The sequence below is a fragment of the Cricetulus griseus genome (genome assembly GCF_003668045.3).
Source record: "Cricetulus griseus strain 17A/GY chromosome 1 unlocalized genomic scaffold, alternate assembly CriGri-PICRH-1.0 chr1_1, whole genome shotgun sequence".
NCBI lineage: Eukaryota > Metazoa > Chordata > Mammalia > Rodentia > Cricetidae > Cricetulus > Cricetulus griseus.
In genome coordinates this window covers 106,109,165-106,129,794 of record NW_023276807.1, presented here as the reverse complement: position 1 = coordinate 106,129,794, position 20,630 = coordinate 106,109,165, and the positions used below count along the sequence as shown (strand labels likewise).

Below are 20,630 nucleotides of genomic sequence, written 5' to 3'. Positions count from 1 at the left end.
GCTGCTTTACAACATGTTTGAGAGCTTTTCAGAGCAAGTGCTTTGTGACTAAGAAGCAATTGAAATGTCTTCTTACAATGGCTGTCCTATGTCTCACAGCACAGCTCCCAGAGTCCATCAGATGTAGTAAGCAGAGGGCCATCTTGGGAATGGGGCTGTGCAACCTTCAAACCCGGCTTCTTCCATTTGCTGGAGCATGCGACTTTCCCCACCTGCCTCAGTTCCTTCACCTGTAAAGTGAGGGCTAATAACCCCACCCCCTCATCAGCTGGCTGCAGGGAACACACAGCTCAGGGCAAATGGCAGCTTTGTGAAGACTGTCGGCTGCACACTTCACTGCACATGCTCAGTCCATACCTTTTGTTTCCCAATTGTTTCTTACAGCATTACAGCCACCTGGAGACGGTCCCTATGACTGAGGCAAGTGGCTTCTTGTGGTCCTTTCCTCACTGAGTGGCTCATTTGCTGAGCATCACAGCCTGTGGGTATCAGTCCCATCTCACAATAAGGATGTTGAAGCACAGAAGTTTAGTAACCAGCCAGTGACTATCCTGGCCAGTCTGGATCACGACTGTCCCCTAAGTGGGATCCCCTGCAGCTCCCTACAGAAGCACCTCCCCCACAGCAGCACGTAACTCCCTCTACTAAGCAGTGTTGCATGTCCCATGGGTTCCAGCAGGATCCTCTGTTATGTCCTCTGCCTCACACATGGGGACCACCGCTTATGGACTACTTAGGGGACCTTCAGTATACATCCTTTGGCTTTGCTAGTCAAAGCCCTATGTGAGAAGCGACTCCTTGGGGTGGAGGGCCTTCTGAAGAGATTGCAGCACTGAGGTCATGGATGCTTGTGACTGGTGAGGGCTTTCAAGCTGAGGGCTGGTGAGGGCTTTCAAGCTGAGGGCATAGATCCCACCTGGCCCAGCCACTGAAGAGCCCAAAGCCCCTAAGATCTACTGACCCTTGCCCCTGATCCAGAGGGAAGGACAGCAGAGGGAGGCGAGATTCCCTGCTAGTCTTGATGCTGCCTTAGTGTCTGTGACCAGATCACTTGCCCTTCCTGGGCAGTACCTCCATCAGCTTTGTGGGAACAACCTCTAAAACATGAGGGATTAAAGGAGAGAACCAGAAAGGGAAAAATAGGAGCAAGACTCTGCCAGACACCTAGGAACCCACTCTTCTCAGAGAAGTCTTCTGAAGGAACAGTGAGTTCCAGCATGCGGGATGACGGCAAGATGGGAGAATAAAACCTTGGGCCAACTACCTAAATGAAAGCACATCTATGGCAATCACAGAAAGGATGCTAAATGACAAGTTCATGTATGCATCATTTATTTTCAAAATTACAAGCAGACAATGGTAAGTGTACACTTTGTTTTCCTCCTAGTGGCTGAACAAGAAGTGCACGGGAGGCGCAGGTGGGAGATAAAGCAGTGAAAACGCACAATAGAACCCAGACACTATAGTAAGCTGGCCCAGGCAAGAGACGGGCCATTATCCAGACTTGAGTGATCCAGGTTCCAATTAAAAGATACATTTGAATTTTTAAATGAGCAACTCCCATTGGTTTGTATTGTCTGTTTTGTTTGAGGTAGGGTCTGCCACTGCCCAGGGTGGCCTTGAACTTCGTATGTAGCTTGAACTCCTTATCCTCTTGCCTCTCTCTCTCCCAAATGTCCCCTCTTCTTTAAAGGAACTAAGCTCACTATGGTTTTAGGAATACAAGGCTAATGCAGCTGGAGCGACCTACCCTGGCACCAACTTCCAGGTCTGTCTCTCAACAACTCTGTGACAACAGCTAAGCTACTTCTACCCAGAGTCTCAGCTTCCTCTCTGTGGAGCAAGGATGCTGAGAGCAGCTGTCCCTATCTCCACAAGCTTTGAAAGGAAGCTTTGTATACATCTGGCACAGGAAGACATTATATGCACATCTTCCGTCATGTAAAGAGGAAATAAATTCCCAGTCTTCTTGTCCCAGCTTAAGAAACATACCCAAGTTTAAAGAGCTAGTAATGACGAGATTCAGAAAAAGCCCAACCCCTGGCACTTTCTCCTATGCAGCCCTAGGGTCCCTGTGTGCTGCTGAGAGGAATGGAGGATGCAAAGGCCAGTGGGTGCTGGACCTGCCCTGGAAAGTTCACAGCCCAAGAGGGAAGTTTCTCACAGCATGGAATGACTACTAGGGAAGACATGGGTGGCACACCCCTCTTATTAAAAAGGCACAGGCCCCTTCCACCAGGTGAGTACTCAGCAGCTACAACGTACCATGGACAAACCACAACTCTGACACTGAGTCTGTGGATGCCTTGGATTAGGTGTGAAAGACTAGTCTAGTGTTGGGGTGTGGGAACACTGGCTATTTCCCTTACCACTGTGACAAAATTCCTGGCCAAAGCGACCTAAAGGATGAAGGTTTTGTTCTGTCTCTTCATGTAGAGACTACAATGATGGCAAGGGAGGCACAGGGCTGGGAGCAGCTGGGGAAGGAGTTTGGGTTCTGCTTCCTCACAATTCAGGAAGTTCCAGCAGGTGGAAACCTTGAGCTAGAACCTCAGGTCACCCCAGCAACCTCCTAGCAAATGCTCTAATCTTTCAACATTGTGACTCCGATATGTTCACTACCAAGTTCATGCTCGAGAACAGCATGACTGTTATTTTTTAAAACCTCATAGTGTTTGAAGTCTTCTTGACTTTTGTGTCGAGCCATATTCATAGCTCTCCCAGAGAGATTGCATCCCAAGGGCTTCAGATTAAACACACCTGTCAAATTTAAGTGGGGTTCTACAACCTCCCCAAACAGGACCAGCACCTGGGGACCAAGGGCTCAAACATTTGGGCCTGTCCGGGAGGAGAGCAATGGCACACTCAAACTCTTAACAGTGAGTGCGGGAAAGAACAACAGAAGTTGGCTGGACATGGGAGTCTGCAAGTGCATGGACAAGTGGGTAGACATCAAATGGCTGCCACACGAGTAGGTGACCATATGGATAGTGAGTGATCATATGACAATGGTGACCTCGTGTGTATGGATAGTGGGAACAGAGACTGTGTATGGTGAAGGCTGGACTGGCCTCTGGTTCACATTAATGATGGGAGGCTTCTGGGAAACGACCTTGATCAAGTGGTTGGACAGGAGTCAGAGAAGGGCAAGCAGTCATTCCTGTCCTGGGTTCCGGCCACTTACCGGGGTACCATGCCCCAGCTGGGCTCGCAGGTGCATATTTTGGTGGGCGAGCTCCTCCACCTGGCTGTGCAGTCCTATCTCCGACAGCGTCAGCCCGTACACGCAGCAGCGCAGTTCCTCCAGCTGCTCCCGCAGCTGCCGCTCTGTGACGCTGTGCTCCTGCAGGCTGCGCACCGCCTCCGCCCACTCCCGCTCTGCGCGCTCCGCCCTGGTCCTCAGAGCGCTGAGCTCTGTCGCCTCGGGGGACCTCAGAGGACCGGCAGGGGGCTGCGGCCCGGGGCTGTTCGCACTGGGCAACGGGTCTGCGGCATGCAGCTGTGCCAGGAGGAAGCCCGCGGCGCGACCGAGGCGCCGCACGTCGCGCTCCAGCCGCTGTACCTGTGCCCGCAGAACGCGCTCCTGATCCCGCACCAGACCCAGCTGCAGCCGCTGGGCCCGCCCACAGCGCTCCAGGGCTGCCGCCTGCTGTGCCAGCGCCTCGTCCTTGTGCCTCAGCCGCTCCTGCAGCCGCTGCTGCCTTCTGGTCGCGCTCTCCGCCTCCCGCACCTAGGAGTTGTGGTGATGAGGACGTCAGGGAGCCCCAGGCATGTGCCTTACTCGCCTTGCTTTCTCTCCCTAACATTCCCGTATTTGTGCATAGTGGGTATTTTGCATTAAAACGTTACCGCTGGGGCCTGACGGTGGTGGCGCACGCCTTTAATCCCAGCAGTCGGGCGGCAAAGGCAGGAGGATCTCTCTGAGTTTGAGACCAGCCTGGTCTCAAAGCTAGTTCCAGGACAGACTCCAAAGTCACAAAGAAACCCTGCCTCGAACCCCATCCCCCACTCCTCTAAAAAACAAACTTACGCTGGGACCAAAGATGGTCAGAGGATAAAATCACTTGCCACCAAGCATGAAGACCCAAGTTGGGTCCCCCAGGACTCGTATGTGGTGGAAGGAGTGAACCAGTCCCACAAACTTCAACCTCCACTTGGCACATTTTTTTAAGTTACTCTGATTACTGAGTTTTCTGGCACTGCAACCAAGAGTCACCCTCACCCTACATAGTCTGAGCCCAGTAGCTCCATGAGTTCCCTAAGTCTGTGTGTGTGTGTACAGTGGGTTGGAAGGGCAGTACACCCTGTAGAGGGTCTCTGGAATTGTTCAGTGTGAACAGTCCACACCAATTTCCAAACTCAACAGAACTTTCCAGAACCGCTCATTTCAGCCATGTGAGCTGAGCAGGGGACAGGAAGCCACAGCAGCTGTTCACAACTGTGAATGCCTCCCCCACCTCCAAACAGGGCTGTCATTAGCCCCACTGCACACTCAGAAGTTACCTGTATAAAGGGACAGCTAAAATTCTTGCAGCCAGCTCTGGAGCACAGCATGGCAGCCCTATATCTGACTCAAGGGCTTCTCTCTCTGTCCCTCGGCCACCGGCCAGAGCAGGGAACCTTTCTCCATAGTTGGACACCCACTTTCTCCCTACCACATACAATGAACTGGACCACTCTGAAAAAAAAAAAAAAAAAACAGAAGTCTTCAATGTTCACATTCTGTCCAGCAAACACTGCCTCTGTGAGAAGCTTTCTATCACCAGCTACCTGCTACCCTCTGCTGCCTCAGAGCTTGCAGGTGAAAGAAACAGAGAGCAAAGAGACAAGAAAGCACAAGGCTGGCTCAGGCTGGCTCTGTGGGGCAGGTTATTGGTGGGGTATGGAGGGGGAAGAAAAACTGGAATTGTGTTTTCTGGATGGAAAATTCTCCCGGCCTTGAGATGGTGTGAATTCTGTACTGCGTGTCTGTGTGGTTCTGGATGTCTGAAGATCCATGGTGTGAGTGGGTGGGCCTTTGGCACCTCTCAGGATGACCAGAGCTCACTGCAGTAATGAGACCTTTGCTTCCTGGGAATCTGACCAGAGCAAAGTTGCCATCTGTGACAGTTCAGACACAAAAGATGCCAAAAGGCTATTCACACATCCCTGCAATACTGACTCCCACATGTCAAAATCTCTACCAAAAACACAAAGACTAAAGATTAAGGCTGAGGGCTGGGCTGCAGCTGGGGCAAATGTGACCCTGACCAAGCCACTGAATCTGTAGAGAGGCTTCTTGGCAGGTCTCCCTGGATGCATTCATGTTGTTCAAGGTAGCATGAACAACAGGGAACTACATGGAAAGGGTATCTAGCTCCCTGGCCTCCCCAGAACCCCTCATCCCACAATGCAATTAGCTTACCCTTCATCTTCCATCACACTGTAAGCATCTCCATGCAGGACTGTCCCCAACTCCCCTGGGGAATCCCAGGTGTGTCAAGAGCAGGGCTCAAAAACCCTTACAGTGTCTCCTCAGAGAAACCACATGTCCCCAGCGCAGAGCCACAGCCTGTACCTTGATATGAAGACGCCCCTGAGCCAAGGAGCCAATTTAACCTGACTCTGCCTCCAGTGGTCAGAGGGACGGTAACACCTGGTGACCCCCTAGTATTTAAGGACTGATTTGAGCTGAGTCTGACTCCTTCACTTCCCACTTTTGTGTCACTGAATACTATGCCATGTACCCTGGCAGTCCCATGGCTGTCCATTATCAGAGACACACAGGACCATCCCATATGTCACGCACACACACAAAGGCACAGCTGAACAAGACTGAAGAAAGAACTTCAGTTTAGTGCATGTACCACCTGTTCGTACTGAGTTCCCATCCCATGAATGGGCCGCACCCTGCAATCTTAAAACCCAAAAGCTGTGATTTAAAATGAAATCCCTGTAGCCAGCAACCAGGCATCGTAAGGTACCTATTGCAGAGGTCCAGATCCATCTGCTATTTCTTTCTCAATGTACCCTGAATCATCTCCCCAGCTGGAAGGTTTCTTATGATGGGTAAGATGCAGAAGGCAATTATTGAGATGCCCACCTCTCTGATCATTCTACATGTATTTTCTCATTTAACTCATGTGACCGACCACCTGAGGGGTGGGTGCCATATTATTCCCATTTTCCATATGAGGAAACTGAGACCTCTTGCGGTTGTGTCACTTATCCAAAGTCACAGCCAATTCAGCAGCAGTAGTAGGGTTTTCCTCCAAAACATTCCCCTTAACTACTCAATGCTTCTTGATAGAGGTGTCTATTGTGCTCTGCCCCCACTACCCCAAGGCCTTAGCTGCCTTCCTTGGCCTCCTAGTGCCAGCTCCTCTGCTAGGAGGTTATCTCTGCAATGACCCCTCTGGCATGCCTGCTGTGCTTCCCAGCCTCTCCCTCCCTGCACACACTTCTTTTCCTGGCCCTCCACAGCAGCATGTTGGTCCACCTCATTCTCACACTTCAAATTCCCTTCCCAGCAATGTCTGGGAAGGTCTGCCCCAGTTCTCTGAAGCATCATTTTCCCATCACACCCACAATGTGTCCAAGTCCCTCCTCCACCCAAGACCAGGTTCTTATCTTCCCTCTGTTTCCACCTGCATGCAGCAACTTGAGACCAACATTGGCCCCCTCCGGTCCTCAGGGGCCCAGGCATGAGAAAGGTACCAACATGCTGACACCCATGCTTCCCCGGGAGGCCTGGGAGGTAGGGAGGGGGAGGTCAGACAGAGAAGCTAAGGCCCAGGGTGAACATATGACCAGGCACTGGGAAACAGAAGGGACACGAACCCAGATGACCAGGTCCCCCTGCAGTGCCTGTAGTTGCTCCTGGGCGTAGTGTGAGGCTCTTCTTTCCTGGGCCACGCAGGCACTCAGCTGTTCTACCTTAAGACGAAGCTTCTTCTCCGACAGCTCCAGCTCCTGGACCCTGCAGAACCAGAAGCAGGAGATACTCACTGAGGGCAGGAAGTGTGTAAACCCCACCACCACCATCCCCGTCATCTGGCCCAGCTACTGGTCTAAGAGTTTCATTGTAAAACACTCACATATGTTATCAACTCAGGTCCTCTCTGTTGCTGAGACTGGCCTCAAACTCAGAGCCATTCTCTTTCTATCTCCCCAGTGGTTGGATGACTGGAATGAGCCACCATCCCCGCCATATGTATCTTATCAGAAAATCTCTGCTCTACCTCAAAGACATCGCTTGCAGGTCTGGGAAGAGGGCTCAGTGGGTCAGAGCACTTGTTTGGTGAGCATGAGGACCTGAGTTCACACAAAGGCCATGCCTATAACTCCAGCACTGGGGACAGAGGCAGGCAGACCTTGGGAGCTCACTGGTTGGCCTGCCTAGCCAAAATGTGAATTTTCATTTCAATGAGAGACCCTGTCTCAATCAATAAGGTGGTGAATAATGGAGGAAGACAAGCTTGTGTCCTACTAGGGTCTCTCCATGCATGCAGATGGGTAGTGCATGCATGTGCATACTACATATGTGTGTATACACATACACCAATGTCACTTGCCTCAGAATTCAACCTTAAGTGTTTCTCAGCCCTATGTTAGCAACCTATATCCTTAAAGACCAAGAGACACTGAGTGGAGGCTGACCAGCCAAAAGCTTTCTTTGTACTATGGGACTAACTCTCACAACTTAACCAGCCTCCAGGTGACGTACTTCACCCAGAAGAGGCGGATCATTTTTCTGGGTCACACAGAATTGTGGATTTCAGGCTGACTTTTTAATCTTACTCACTGTTGCCTCCCATTCTGGCTCCAAACTTAATGAATGTCTTCTAAGTAAATGGCTGACAGCCAAAAGAAGGTCTCTGTGATTAAAAGGGGGAGGCATGTCTGTGAGGTTTACACTTCTACATGAGATGCTGGGAGCAGCCTCAGTGAGTGACATAGCAGGCAGCTGAGCCATGCAGTGCTCTGTGCTATGTGATGAACATAAACTGTGCCTAGCTGGGAGGGGACAAACCCTCACTGCCAATAGAAGAGGTGTCATAAGCAGGATGATGATGACACTTGAAGGGAAAATAAGAGCAATGCTCACAACAAAGGTGGACAGAAGTTCTGTTTCCAGTACAGTGCTAGCCCTGCCTCCATACCAGGTAACATTGGCCTGAGATACCCCTCATCTCCCATTTCTGCACATGCTTTATTCTTCACCCCCTTCCCCTCCTCCATCTCAGACGCTGTTCCACAGGGAGGGGCAGGCTCTGCTTCCTACCTCTGTTTTTACCTCCATGGGAGCCTAACTGGGTTAGTTTACCACTCTGTGCTCAGATTTTCATCTGTAAGATACAGGCCACTGCACTTTGCTAGCAGGGTTTTGTTGAGACTAAAGAGAATGGTGTCTAACAATCCAAAACACAACTCAGGGTTTCTATCCTTGGGGAGGTCCCCCTGCCCCACTTGAGTAAGTCCTCTCAAGTGAATCCGTCGGGAGGTGGAACTGGTGCCTTCTCACTGGTTTTGAGATGTGCAGAGAGCAGAAAAGGAGAAAGTAAGCCATTCTCTTCATTTTGGGGAGAAACCTGTGTCCTGAGCTCAGGAGACAGTCTGCTTCTGACACAAGCAAGAAAAGATGGCCAATACAGTAGCCGAACCATGGCTCTAGATACTCCAGGATCCTGATCCCTGGAGGAAGGATGCCACCCTTCACGGGCACAGAAGCTGCAGGGCAGGTGAAGTCAGTCTGGGAGAGGAGGTGGGTTCCGGAGCATCATGTAGCATCTAGCTAGTCAGAAGGCAGCCTAGGTGGAGCTGGCTGTAGGAAACAAAGCTGCAGAGCCACTGAGGCAGCATACTTGCTGCAGCTTAGAGAAGGGCTGGGAGCCGAGGAGGGGTGCTCAGCTGAGGGTCAAGCATTTAGGAGTGAGTCCCAATGGTGTCTGGAGTGGGTGTGACCCTACTGACAACTTAAGCTAAGCCTGAATCCTAACTTTCAGCCTCTAGATTGGTTAATCAACTGAGCCAGGGTTCCTGTTTGTTTTGTTTTGTTTTGTTTTGTTTTGCTTCAGAAACACTATGTGAATACAAATGTCCATGTCTGTGGAGGTCAAAGGTAGACATGGTGGGTCTTCCTCAACCACCCTCCACTTTTTAATTTATTTTGAGACAGGGCCTGGAAGTTACTTGCTGTAGGCTGATCAGTGAGCTTCACTGACCCCCTCATCTCTGGCTCACCACACAGTGATTACGGGTAGGTGTGGAGGATCCACACTCAGGTCCTAATGTTTTCACAGTGGGATATTTACAGACTGAGCCATCTCTTTCAGTCCCATCTCTGTAGGCTGTTTTTAAGTCACCAAGTTCCATGGCTGTAGGCCTATAATCAAGGCCATCCATGGGTACATAGCCAGTCTGAGGCCAGCATGGGCTATGGGAAATTCTGTCTCCAATCCTACCACCACTACTCTGAAGAAAAGCTACCAAGTGAGTGCCATTTGTCACAGAAGCTACAGGAAACCCATACCCTCAGGACCACTAAATGGTCAAGGAATGTTTTTCTCTGACTAAACTAATCACTAATCAGCTCAGTATCATTTCCATAATAAAAATCTTGGGCATGTTATCATGTCTCCATTTAAATTTTCTATTTTATTTTATTGTTTAACTTTGTGGAGACCTGGTGACAACCTCAAGTGTCATTTCTACTTATTTATTTTGTTGTTGGGGGGCAATGTATGTGTCAGGTCAGATGACAACATTGTGGGAGTTGGTTCTATCCTTCAACCATGTAGGTCCCAGGAATTGAACCCATATCATCAGGTTTGACAGCAAACACCTTAATCCACTGAGCCATCTCATCGGCCCTGCATGCTAGCTCTGTGGTGCAGCAAGTCCAGTGTACACTCCTAGCTAGCCACTCACTGTTTTCTAGTGGCCCAGACCTACCAGAAAGTCAGGTGGCCATCTGCAATTTCAGTGAGCCATTGAGACCAGACTTCTGCTCTTCGTACCCCTGACCCTATAGTTTATGCTTTCAGCCTCAGTTCCCCATCTGGAAAAGCAGATGCTAATACTCAGTATACTAATACTCTATACATCACAGGACTCAAGGGAGTCAAAGTGAGACCAGAGTGGAAGGTCCATTTCCCCTCCTGCCCTGCCACGGATCCTACCTCCCAATCCTCTGGCTCTCTCCCACAAGATGTGCAACACATCTTAAAGAGAACAGTGGATATAGCCTCACCCTGGGCTCCAGCCTCTGCCAAGGTGCCTTGACTCACCATGGGTCCAAATCAATAAATACATCCATAACACAAACTGAAACCCACTGTGAGCCAAAATAAACTTGTGTTCCTTTCATTAATTGAGTATTTTGTCACAGTGACAGGAAAAATAAATAACATACAAGGTCTCAAGAAACTCTCAGGGACACACCCACCTCCCTTCCTAGCTATCATGAGGGGAACAGCATTCCTTTACCACATCCACTTGTCACAGGCCTATAGCTATAAAGCGAGCTGACCATGGAAACCTCTAAGACAGTGGGCCAAAGTAAATCCCTCCTCTTGAGGGGAAGAGAAGAAAGGCAAGAAGGAGGGAAGGAAGGAGGGAGAGAGGGAGGGAAGAAGTAAGAAAAGAGAAATAAATCATTGGGAGGGCTGGGGTGTGGCCAGGCAGCACAGTGTTGTTCTAGGACATGCAAGGTCCTAGCAGTCCCCAGCATCTATCCCCAGAACCACTAAAGAAAGGGAAAACAGGAAGAGGAGGAGAGGGGAGTGGAAGAGAGGAAAATGAGGGAGGGGTTGGAGAAAAGGGAGGGGAGGTGCCATTAGGAAAAAGGCCAGAAGATGTGGTTTGAAATAAGACCTAGATTCCAATGACCATTCGGGGTCTGTGTTGGCTCTACTAGGCCACAGGGCCCACTCTAGAGGCTCAGAGTAGAGAAAGACCTGCTTGTTACCCTGTACCAAGATGACAGAGGAGCTGGGAGGCACTTCTGATCCTGGAGGTAGGGGACTACCCAACGGGAACATGTGACCAGGGTTTGGACCAAGCCATACAGCAGGAGTTGGGCCAACAAAGAAGAGAGGCACACATCATCTGGGCACAACCACAACAGAATGGAGGTAAGGGAAGATGCCCAGCTTCTCCCTTTCTCACTCACTGCCAGAGCTTCCCATTGACTGGACCCAGGGGATGGTGATTGGTCACTGGCAGACAGGATACGTGAGGGCAAATGACTACCGAGGCTGTTTCTGTACCTCTGGTGAGCCCAGGACCTCAGTTGGAAATTCAAAGGGCCATGGTGTCAAGGGAATTAATTCACCAGTGCCCCCCTCACCCCGCACAAGAGTGTTCATAAGGTTAAACCCACCTGCTCCTCAGCCCTGACTCTGACGTCACATGTTTGTCCACTGCTGCCAACAGCTTCCGCTCTGAGGATTCTAGCTGCTCCCTGAGCAGCCCCGTGTCTAAGTCTGGGCTGCTGGCTACTTCTGAAGGGTATCCCTGCTCCTGGCGACTCTCCTCCACATCTCGGAACACCCAGCAAGTGTCGATCTTCACATCCACATTCATCACATCAAAGCCATCGCTGCTGGGAGCTCTGATGACATAGCTGAAACTTTTCTCAGTCTGTTCCTGGGCTGTCGGCTCCATCCTGGAAACATTTCATTGGCCCAGACTTAAGAAAAATGGAATGAGTCTGCAACGTGGATTTTCTGGAGATTTCCAGGAGGCTACCATGCCTTTGGATTGTCTGGGTAAGTGTCCTTTGAGGAGAACAAGGACAGGTGGATTATTCATGAGTGGGTAGCTTGGGTTTCATCCACACAAACGTCATGCAATACGTACAAGCATCTCATTTTACAAGTTGGCGTGCTAGAACACACCGAAGCTAGAATGAGGCTCAGACCAGTCACCTGGAATTAAACATTCAGCAATGCACACAAAGAGGAAAAAGAGGGTTTCCAGGGAGTACACATCCATCACAGGTTCTCCAAAGCAAGCAAAGCTCATGCCAGCCATAATGAATGAGGTTCTGTGCTGCTGTTTGAGTATAGCATGTACTTACCAAGGACCTACAATCTGCCAGGCAAAGAAGATGGGAAGTTAATGCCATACTGAGAGGTCTCCCACACCTACCTAATACAGTTGTCCTGGTGACCCTATGAGGTAGGCATCATCATGACCATTTTAGAGATAGTAAAATGGAGACCTCAGAAGGTGGAAGAGCTTTCCAAGCCCTACAGATGGGAAGGAACAGCCAGGTCTGACTCCATACCTGAGAGTACATGTGCTAGCCCGGGAGCTGTGGGATCAAGTGTGGAAGGAAACTGGCCTCTGGGCAGCAGACAAGTCCCTGGGAGCTCAGGGTTGGGGAAGGGATCCAGAGGATAAAAAAAAGCAGGAATGGCAGGGAGCAGCAGGCAGGCATAGGCAGAGATCCCTGAGGTGGAGGGACACCTCACGTCAGAGTCAATAGGCTAGAAGTGACTGGCCACATAACGTACAGAAGGGGCCATGCTCACACAGGTGCTTGGGGTTCTTGGGCATCTCACTGAGAGCACAGGGCAGTCACAGTCATTAAGTGACCAGGAGGTGGCTGGTCCAAGGTGGCATCAATGGGTTTATAGAGGGAAAGAGCTGAGGCCACCAATCACACCAGGGGCCAGGACTAGGCAGAGAGGTAAAGTGACAGAAGTATGAAAATAAGAGACTTTGCTTCCCCAGAAAATAATGAGAGAGGTTTCCATTCTTGTTTCTTAGTGTATTTTCCTCAGAGCACTCAGCTGTGTTCATCTGTGAAGTAGTGCCCCTGGGAACCCAAAGGAAACCATATCCCCTCCCTCAGCTCTGCACATAGCTGTGCATTTAATCCCTTGCCATTTCCTAGCCTTTCTCATACAATTGCCTTTTGCCATAAAGATAGGTATTTATTTTAACCCTTTATATAAATCCACTTAATGAAGCCAGGAGGTTGCCCAGCTAGTGGGTGAACTTGGGGTGAGCCATTCTTGGAAAGGAGCATCCCTGGTCTTGGGGCCCAATGGGGTTTGGCTGGAAACCACATGTACCCTGCCCTGAGCATCCTGTCTGCTCCCCTGTGGGTTGTTCAGGCCATCTTACACTGGCTTCATGCTTTCCAACAATGAACCCTGTGTCTGTCTTTTCTACCTTTGCAAAGAGGCCTTCTGCGTTCCCAATGTCTGGGGTGGGGGGGGGTGAGGAGGCAGGGGGGATGGTAAAGGCTGTAGCAGAGTGGGGGCAGACAAGCAGAACTGGCAATGTGGAACATTGGCCTTAAGGGACAGGAAGATAACTCAAATCCCAGGTGCTGGGCCTGAGTCCTTGGGTTGTTTGAATCCTGTCTTGGGTATGAATCTGGTCAAAGTACTGAGCATCTCATAAAAGGATCTCCAGGTACTGTGTAAGTACAGGCATCTGATCCAGTGAGGGAACACATGAGTGGATTCACACAGCCTGCTCAGAGAGCCCACCACATCCTAAAGACTAAATACTGGCCGGATGTGACAGGTATGCTTCCCGGACACGATCTCAGCTGTCTGGGCTGTGACCAGCCTTGTTGCTTAGCTGCTGCAGGCTACTGGGCAACAGGCCAGCATCTTGCAAAATGACACCACACCCAGTAAACAGTTTTCTCCCTTATCATGGGGAGGATTCCCCAAGTACCTGGCATGTGAGTCCCAGAAATAGTGGCCACAAGATGCCACCTGCTGAGGGAAGATGACTGCTAGCTGAAAGCAGCAGAGAGTAAGAGATAGGTTCCTGAGAAACAGCCCTCCTTGCCCACAACAGGCACATGACAGCTGTTGTTCCTGGTGAATCATTAAGACTTAGGGGGAGAAGATGGTGGAGCTGGGGAAATTGAAAGAGATATGGCTGTCTTGTAGAAGGATAGGCCTGCAGCCTTGTTTTCCTTGAGGGAAAGGCCTCAAGAGAGTGACTGTAAGGACAGGGCCCAAAGCCTTAGGAGACATGGTGGGGCAGTGGCCACAGAAAGGACACAGGCCATAACCAGAGCACCCATCTTAAAACCTCAGCTCTGAGGTGAAGGGCTAAGGAGGGAGATGGGGGCAGGTTCAGCCCAGGAGACCCAGCTCCTTCTATGAGAGTAGGGCTCTGGACACATGGGCTGGGGTCTGCCAAAACACCTAGGGATTTTTAGACAATTTAATAGAGGAAGAAGACACCAGTGTATTGGTTTGGGGTTTCCTGCTCCATAATGGGAGTCCCTTAACAGGCTGAGATTAAATATGAGAAATAATAATAAAAAAAACATTCATATGGTGCTGGAAGTGCTGAGGCAGAGGGACTCCTGGTAGAAACCTGGCTAGGGAATCCAAGGGAAACAGGGGCCATATAACCCTGTCCTTTGGGGAGAAAAACAAGGGGGAAACAGGCTAAAACTCTCCAGGGAACAAGGACTTGATCTAGAACCCTCAAACACGCCAGAGCATCATAGTCCTGGCCTAGCCAGGGTAGGAAGCAACTGGGAGAGCTTCAGGCTAGGTGGACCCAATGTAGAGCTGAGCTGGGACACAGGCCCCACCTCCTACACAGCACATGGTTGGGGTATGGCTCTACACTGCTCAGCAAGGGCAATTGGGTGAAAACTTCCCTGTGGCTAGCAAGAGACACAAAGTGAAGAAGACCTGGCAGGACACGGGTCTTACAGCCTTAGGGGCCCCCTCCACTTTAAAGCTGGAGTCTCCCAGTTCTCAGCTCAGCTGTCCATCTGACCCCAGCCCAGGACTCCCTGCTTAGCCCCGAGGAGTGAGGTACAGAAGCAGAACCTTGTATTTGGGGACTTCACAGGGAGGGCTATGGATCTAATCCTCCTGGTGGGTCTGGGAGGAGAGTCATGGAAAATTCCACCTGCCTTCCTGTCTACAGAAGAATGTAGCATTGGCTTTGGAGACTGACTCTATAGCTCTGCTCCTCTGGAAACCACACAAGTGTTAATCCATGACAAGAGCTCCGAGGCTATGCCTCACTGGACCCAGGTCTGGAAAGAGGACAACTATATCTGTGGTGCCATGCATCTCTGGGGTTCCCTGAGCCCTGTGGCTCTTAGCTAGACTTGTTCCTAATGGGGACTTGGGTAGCAATGTCTAAGCTAGTGACGAGGAATTCTTATCCTGGTAGAGACTAGGGCAGCTTGCACACCTGCCTGTGTGAGCTCCATTCTCAGGCATGAGTGGTTTCCTGGGGGTGGAAGTGGGTGGACACTGTCCCCAGCTGGGAGGACCACCCCATAAGGGACTCAGATGTTTGCTCCTACCAGCAGCTGTTGGAATGTCAGAGGTCTTGTGAAACGATGAGGGTCCACCTGTCCAGCTGAGGTCACAGAAACTCTTCCGTGAGGCATGGCCTGGGATCTGTAAGTTTGTTCCTCAGAGTCACAAGAAAATTGTTTGTCTGCAGCAGGGACATGGCTGAGCTGGGAGTGCCCAGATGGGTCTGACTGCAGAGTTAAGGCCACCATCACATAAAGTGTTGAGTGAAAAAGCCAAGCAGACATGGAGGCTGCCCTCTCCCTCACAGTAGGTAAGGGCAGAGGGTATAAGGACCACACTGCAACACAGCCTGCAGGGATTCTAGGCAGATGTTTGCAAAGACAGAGTGGCCAACTTCTCCATGACTCTCTGGGATACTCCAGGATACCTGACTACAGAAGTCAGTTGAATAGTGCCCCTGCATCTCCTAACAGGGAAAGCAGGCATGCCTTCCATTTTCCTGACTGGTGCCCACATTCCTGCAACTCAATGACTCAGATGTCTCTATTGCCAAAGATAGGTACATTGGAATTTAATTAAACCACTGAGTATCGGTAGGTCCCAGGGGCTGGACTTGTGGGTCATAGATGTTTGGGGACTTGTGTTTCAGCAGAGAACCAACACCTCTGAGCCATCCTGGTGAGTTTGCTTCAAGCTTGAGACTTCATGTCTGCTGGAACAGCCTCCTATCTGGACAGCCCCCTTCTATGCAAAGCGCTGTCCTCACTTCTCTGTCTTTGGATATGGCTTCCCTACAATGTCAGGTCCCTGTTCCATAGTTCCCTCAATGGATAGGATCTGAACCCCAGCTATTTCTGTTTGCTTCCAGGAAATCATGGTGCCACTTACTTGGTCCAGTAACTACACAGCAAGAGGTTGCATCCTGCCTGCTCTGCTGCCACCACGCCACATTTGAACTCATCACAAGCTCCCCACACAGACTCACCATCATGTCCTTTTCACTCTGTCAATCTGATGGCTAACATTCTCCCTGCTCCGACTTTGGGAAAGTATAGCCACACAGGCTGATGCCTTTTCAAGGTGACCCACCCCACCTGCTCTAGATTGACAGAAGCATCCCAAAGTTACTTCTCAGGGAATTTCCTCTGGAAGTTGACTTCCAGCACCTAGTTTCCAGTGAAGCTAGGGCATGCCACCCCCATTCCACCCATTGTGCTCTATGGAGGCTCCAACACCCGAGGAGATGATGCTTTTATCTACTGAGGATCCTGGGCAGTGAAGGCTCTATGGTATTTTCTCTATGGTAGAAGGGCACCCCTGGCCTCTGAATTCGGAGGCTCTGGGTATTGCTCTAACAGCCCAAGCTCCTTTTTTAGGATGCCCCTACAAATTACAACAGGCAGCTTGGGCCCACTCTCTCAGTCCTCACAAACCCCCTGGTCTGAGGCATAGCCATGCTCTGGGACTTATGCAGTGTCAAACCTATAAGAGTGTTGGAGCCTTCAGTTTTCCTCAGAAATCTACAATCCACAGGCTCCCACATTGGCAACTCCAACTCTCTCTTGCTGGTTACCAGCTGCAAGTCCAGCTGTGCATGGAGTCAAAGGTTTTGTTGGTGGCTCTGGCAGACAGACTCCAGAAGAACACACTCAGTCCATGGAGATTTATGTACATAGGGCAGAGGGGGTGTCTGTATCCATCTAGGCACATACAGTGCCTTCAGGGAGGCACACAGCATGGGGACAGGCCTTGCACCTATCCCCTGAGGCAGCAGCTCGCATGCCCTGGATTTCCGCTAATTGCACTTAGATTCCTGCCATCCAGATCCATCTTTGTCCTTGACTCTTGAAGATGCCACAGTGGGGACACTGGGGAGGCTCCCCATTGTCCTCCCCATTGCAGAGTTCCACAGCAGAGGCTGGCCAGGTCCCCAGGCCTCCCCTTTAAGTGACTGTCAAATGTACATAAGTTCTGTGTTCAGGCTCCGGACTTTGAATAGCTTGTTGCACTGTTGAATTTTGGTTTGAGTGAGGATGGGGCACCACGGGGACTCAGGTGATTCCGAAAGCTCTTTGTCTAGCCTGTAAGATTAAGAAATAATCTGAAGTGAAACAAAAATCAAAGGTTAAGAAGAATGAAGGAGGCCCTAGAATATCTTCAAGCCCTGACCTCTCTTGATAGTGATCCAGAGAACCTTCTCTAAAACCCAGACAGAGGAAGAAGGATTTGCATAGCCCCAGCCCCACGGTTCCATCACTGGGGCATGGTGTGAGCTGTCTCCTACACCTCAGGCCAACCCTTTATTCTTTCTACATACAGTGACCAGTCACTCTGTGCCTGGCCAATGTCCCAACCTAATTCATTGTGGGCTAATGAGAGTCAGGGACATACCTAAGGACATTTGGTAGACCATCTAGGCATCTAGTGGGCCTCAGGGGCACCCTGGAGTTCAAGGACCCTCAGCCTAGGTTGTTTTCAAGGTCAAGACTCTGAAATTCAGAGGTCAGGCAGATGCCAGCCCCAGGATGAGCACCCAGCACCTGGAGAATGTTGAGAGGCTGAGGTCCCAAAGCAGGAACCAGGGCTGAGAACTAGGTGCTTAGGTACAAGGCAACAGCAGCCAGGTCTCTGACTATAATCACACATCATAATTGGGCGGTTGAGATACGGACAGAGGTGAAGAGCAGAACACTACTGGCTCCTGGACACTGTGTGATCATATCAGGATCTGGTCTCATGAGCCACTCAATGGAGGGCCACTTGCTTCGGATGTGACAGGAGATGTGCACATGGCAACAGATCAGGAGCTGAGCCAAGCTGGAGAAAGCTTTGGGAATGGAACATAAAGTCCTCTGTGAATGAACTGCCACCGGGCCTGTCTGTCTCAATAAGTCCTGCCATGTGTCTCTACAGAAGGACCCCAGGGACCCAGAACCACACAGCCCCCAAGGATCTGAAGTGGGAGACAAGGATGCCTTCCAGGCACCTCATCTCCCAGAGGGAGTCAGCCTCCTCTCTCAATCAGCTTTGCATCAGCCAATGGAAAGTAAAGGATACACACCCGAGTTCTCGGCGCATGGGAGTCGTCAAGGCCACAGAATGAATGCTAGTGAAAAAAACAAAAAAAGGAACAAAAACTATAACATAAGACCAAAAGAAAATGAGGAAAAGAAAAGAAAAGAAAAGAAAAAGATGTGAGAGATGTGGTATGGAATTCAGTGACAGCATCCTATAAGAACTATGGCACTAGAGGGCAGCAGAGAGACGGACAGAGGAAGTGGTCCCTCTGGCCTTAAATGCTTGGTCAGTTATCCCTACACATTTATCAGGCATCCCAACAACCCAGGCTGCCAGGTGAGGTCTATGCCACGTGCAGACACTTCTGGGGATAAAGGTAAGGCTGCTAGGGCAACACAAGGGAAGGGCCTGCCCAAAGTCATGGCTGTGCTTCACCAGTATATATTATGGTGGGCAGCAAAAAGAGGGGCAGAAAGGACAGCCTGCAGACAAATGACCCTTCCCTACACTGTCCATTCCAAGAGTTTTGTTAATATTTAAAACATTGTGTGCCTTTTACCAATCAACTTTAGAAAACACTGCTGGAAGATAACCTTACAAAAACAGTAAAGTCATATCCGTTTGTTCAAAAGAGTTTTTTTGTTTGGTTTTGTTTTTTTCTTAATCTACTCCTGACTTGACCTGTTCAAACAGAATCACCAGTCTTTGGAGGAAACGTATCTGTCTGTCATCTGGGAATATTAAAAAATAACTCCCACCAAACAAGGTCCTAGTTTCCTATGTTGTTTGTAGAGAAGAGTAGAAATCCAATTAACAGCACTGCTTTCTTCTGTCAAATCTCTCAGATCAAGTGCTGTAAGGGGCCTCTGTAATCCTGAAGCCCTTCATGTTCTCTACATGTGGAAACTGAGGCTCAGGAGGAGGAGGAGGCCTTGTTGAGACCACTAATGGATTGTGAGTAAGAGTCTGGTCATGGAAGGAGAGACCATCAGCAAGACACAGTGATGGAACCAGAGTTTAGCATGATCACTAGTTAGCAGGGAGAGTTTGGGAAGACCTACAGGTGACAGTTAGGCCTGGTAGGCACCCCAGGTCATATGGCCAACCAGTAATCCACCAGCTGGGTCAGTCTTTCCTTCTGCATATGTGACCTGTGCCATACCTTCCTGGGAAGATGGAGGTGGAATAGTCCACAAATCAGCTCTGAGAAAGTCTGAGAGACCAGAAAAACAATCCAAGCAACACCCTGTGCTTCCCTGTGGAGGCATAATCAGTGCACCTGACCAGCCTGAGTTTTAACACTGTTGTATGTGTATATGTATGTATATTTGTGTGTATGTGGGCTCACGTGTGTTCAGGTATGTAGGGCAGAGGACAACCCCAAGTTTCATTCCTTAGGCACTGTCCTCTTTGGTCTTTTGAGCCAGGATATCTCACTGGCCTGGAACTCACCAGTTAGGCCAAACTATCTGACCAGCGAGTCCCAGGACTGCTTGTCTCCACCTCCATAGCACTGGGTTTATAACTGCACCACCACACCCAGCCATTTTTCAGTGTTAGTTATGGGGATCAAACACAGTTCCTCACATTTGTAAAGCAAGAACTTACCATCTGAGCCATCTCCCACCCCCTCACTTTTAACATTTAAAATGGCAATAGCCTCTATGGCCATTTTGTACCATTTGTTGTCACATCTGGCTGTGACCCTCAAGGTGTCTGTGACAGAGTTCACTGCCTCTACCCTGTGCCCTCTAATGGATTCCTTGCCACCACCCAGGGAGGAAAGTAGCCTCAATCTCAGAGCAGTAAGAAGCCCAAGAATCTCAGGTTGTCCTGAGCCCAGTCACGGACACAAAGTGTTCTCAGTTGGTTCAACCTGGCATCCCCCTTAGGATTTCCCAACAGCCTAGAGGGTTGAGGAAGGCTGGGCACCTGCCAGATGGGATTCTGGGATCTAGGACAGCCATTCAAAGAGTTCTCACAGAAGGGACTCAGTGAGAGAACCCAGCCACTGCCTAGACACAGATCTCAGGTGTCCCCTGCAGACACAGCCAGCTATGCACCCAGGAATTCCATACAGGGTGAGATGGTGATTTCCCGCCCTGTCTGAATTTACCTTCTCGGGGAGATAGGAGAGAATACACCTGCCACACCCAGAGTCTCAAAGGGTGTTCTTTCTCTCTCCCCTTCCCCCTCTATGTATTATTTGACAATGACCAGGAAGGCTGCCCCACTTATGAAGAGCCCCAAACTCTGCTGTCCAGTGACTTTCAGCAACTTGTTCCAGTTTTGTACCTGAAGAGTCAAGACCCTTTCTCACAAACTGGCCTAAGATGTTTCTGCCCGTAAGTGGCCTTTCTCTTC

At 50.1% G+C, this 20,630-nt stretch overlaps 2 protein-coding genes across 5 annotated transcripts in view; both read right to left on the bottom strand.

Annotated features, from left to right (window-relative positions):
- CUNH4orf50 (chromosome unknown C4orf50 homolog) overlaps positions 1-11,646 on the bottom strand; it is a 40,411-nt gene extending 28,765 nt beyond the window's left edge. Inside the window, exons 1-3 of the mRNA XM_035453028.1 lie at positions 11,363-11,646; positions 6,814-6,958; positions 3,185-3,721 (exon numbers count right to left, since the gene is read on the bottom strand). Of these exons, the coding sequence (XP_035308919.1) occupies positions 3,185-3,721; positions 6,814-6,958; positions 11,363-11,646 (966 nt within the window). The remainder of the gene's footprint in view (positions 1-3,184; positions 3,722-6,813; positions 6,959-11,362) is intronic.
- Positions 11,647-18,334: 6,688 nt separating this feature from the next.
- Positions 18,335-20,630, bottom strand: part of Jakmip1 (janus kinase and microtubule interacting protein 1) — a 57,507-nt gene continuing 55,211 nt past the window's right edge. For all 4 annotated transcript variants that reach the window (XM_035452926.1, XM_035452927.1, XM_035452928.1 and 1 more), the window contains one exon: positions 18,335-18,385. In XM_035452926.1, coding sequence (XP_035308817.1) covers positions 18,335-18,385 — 51 coding nt within the window. The remainder of the gene's footprint in view (positions 18,386-20,630) is intronic.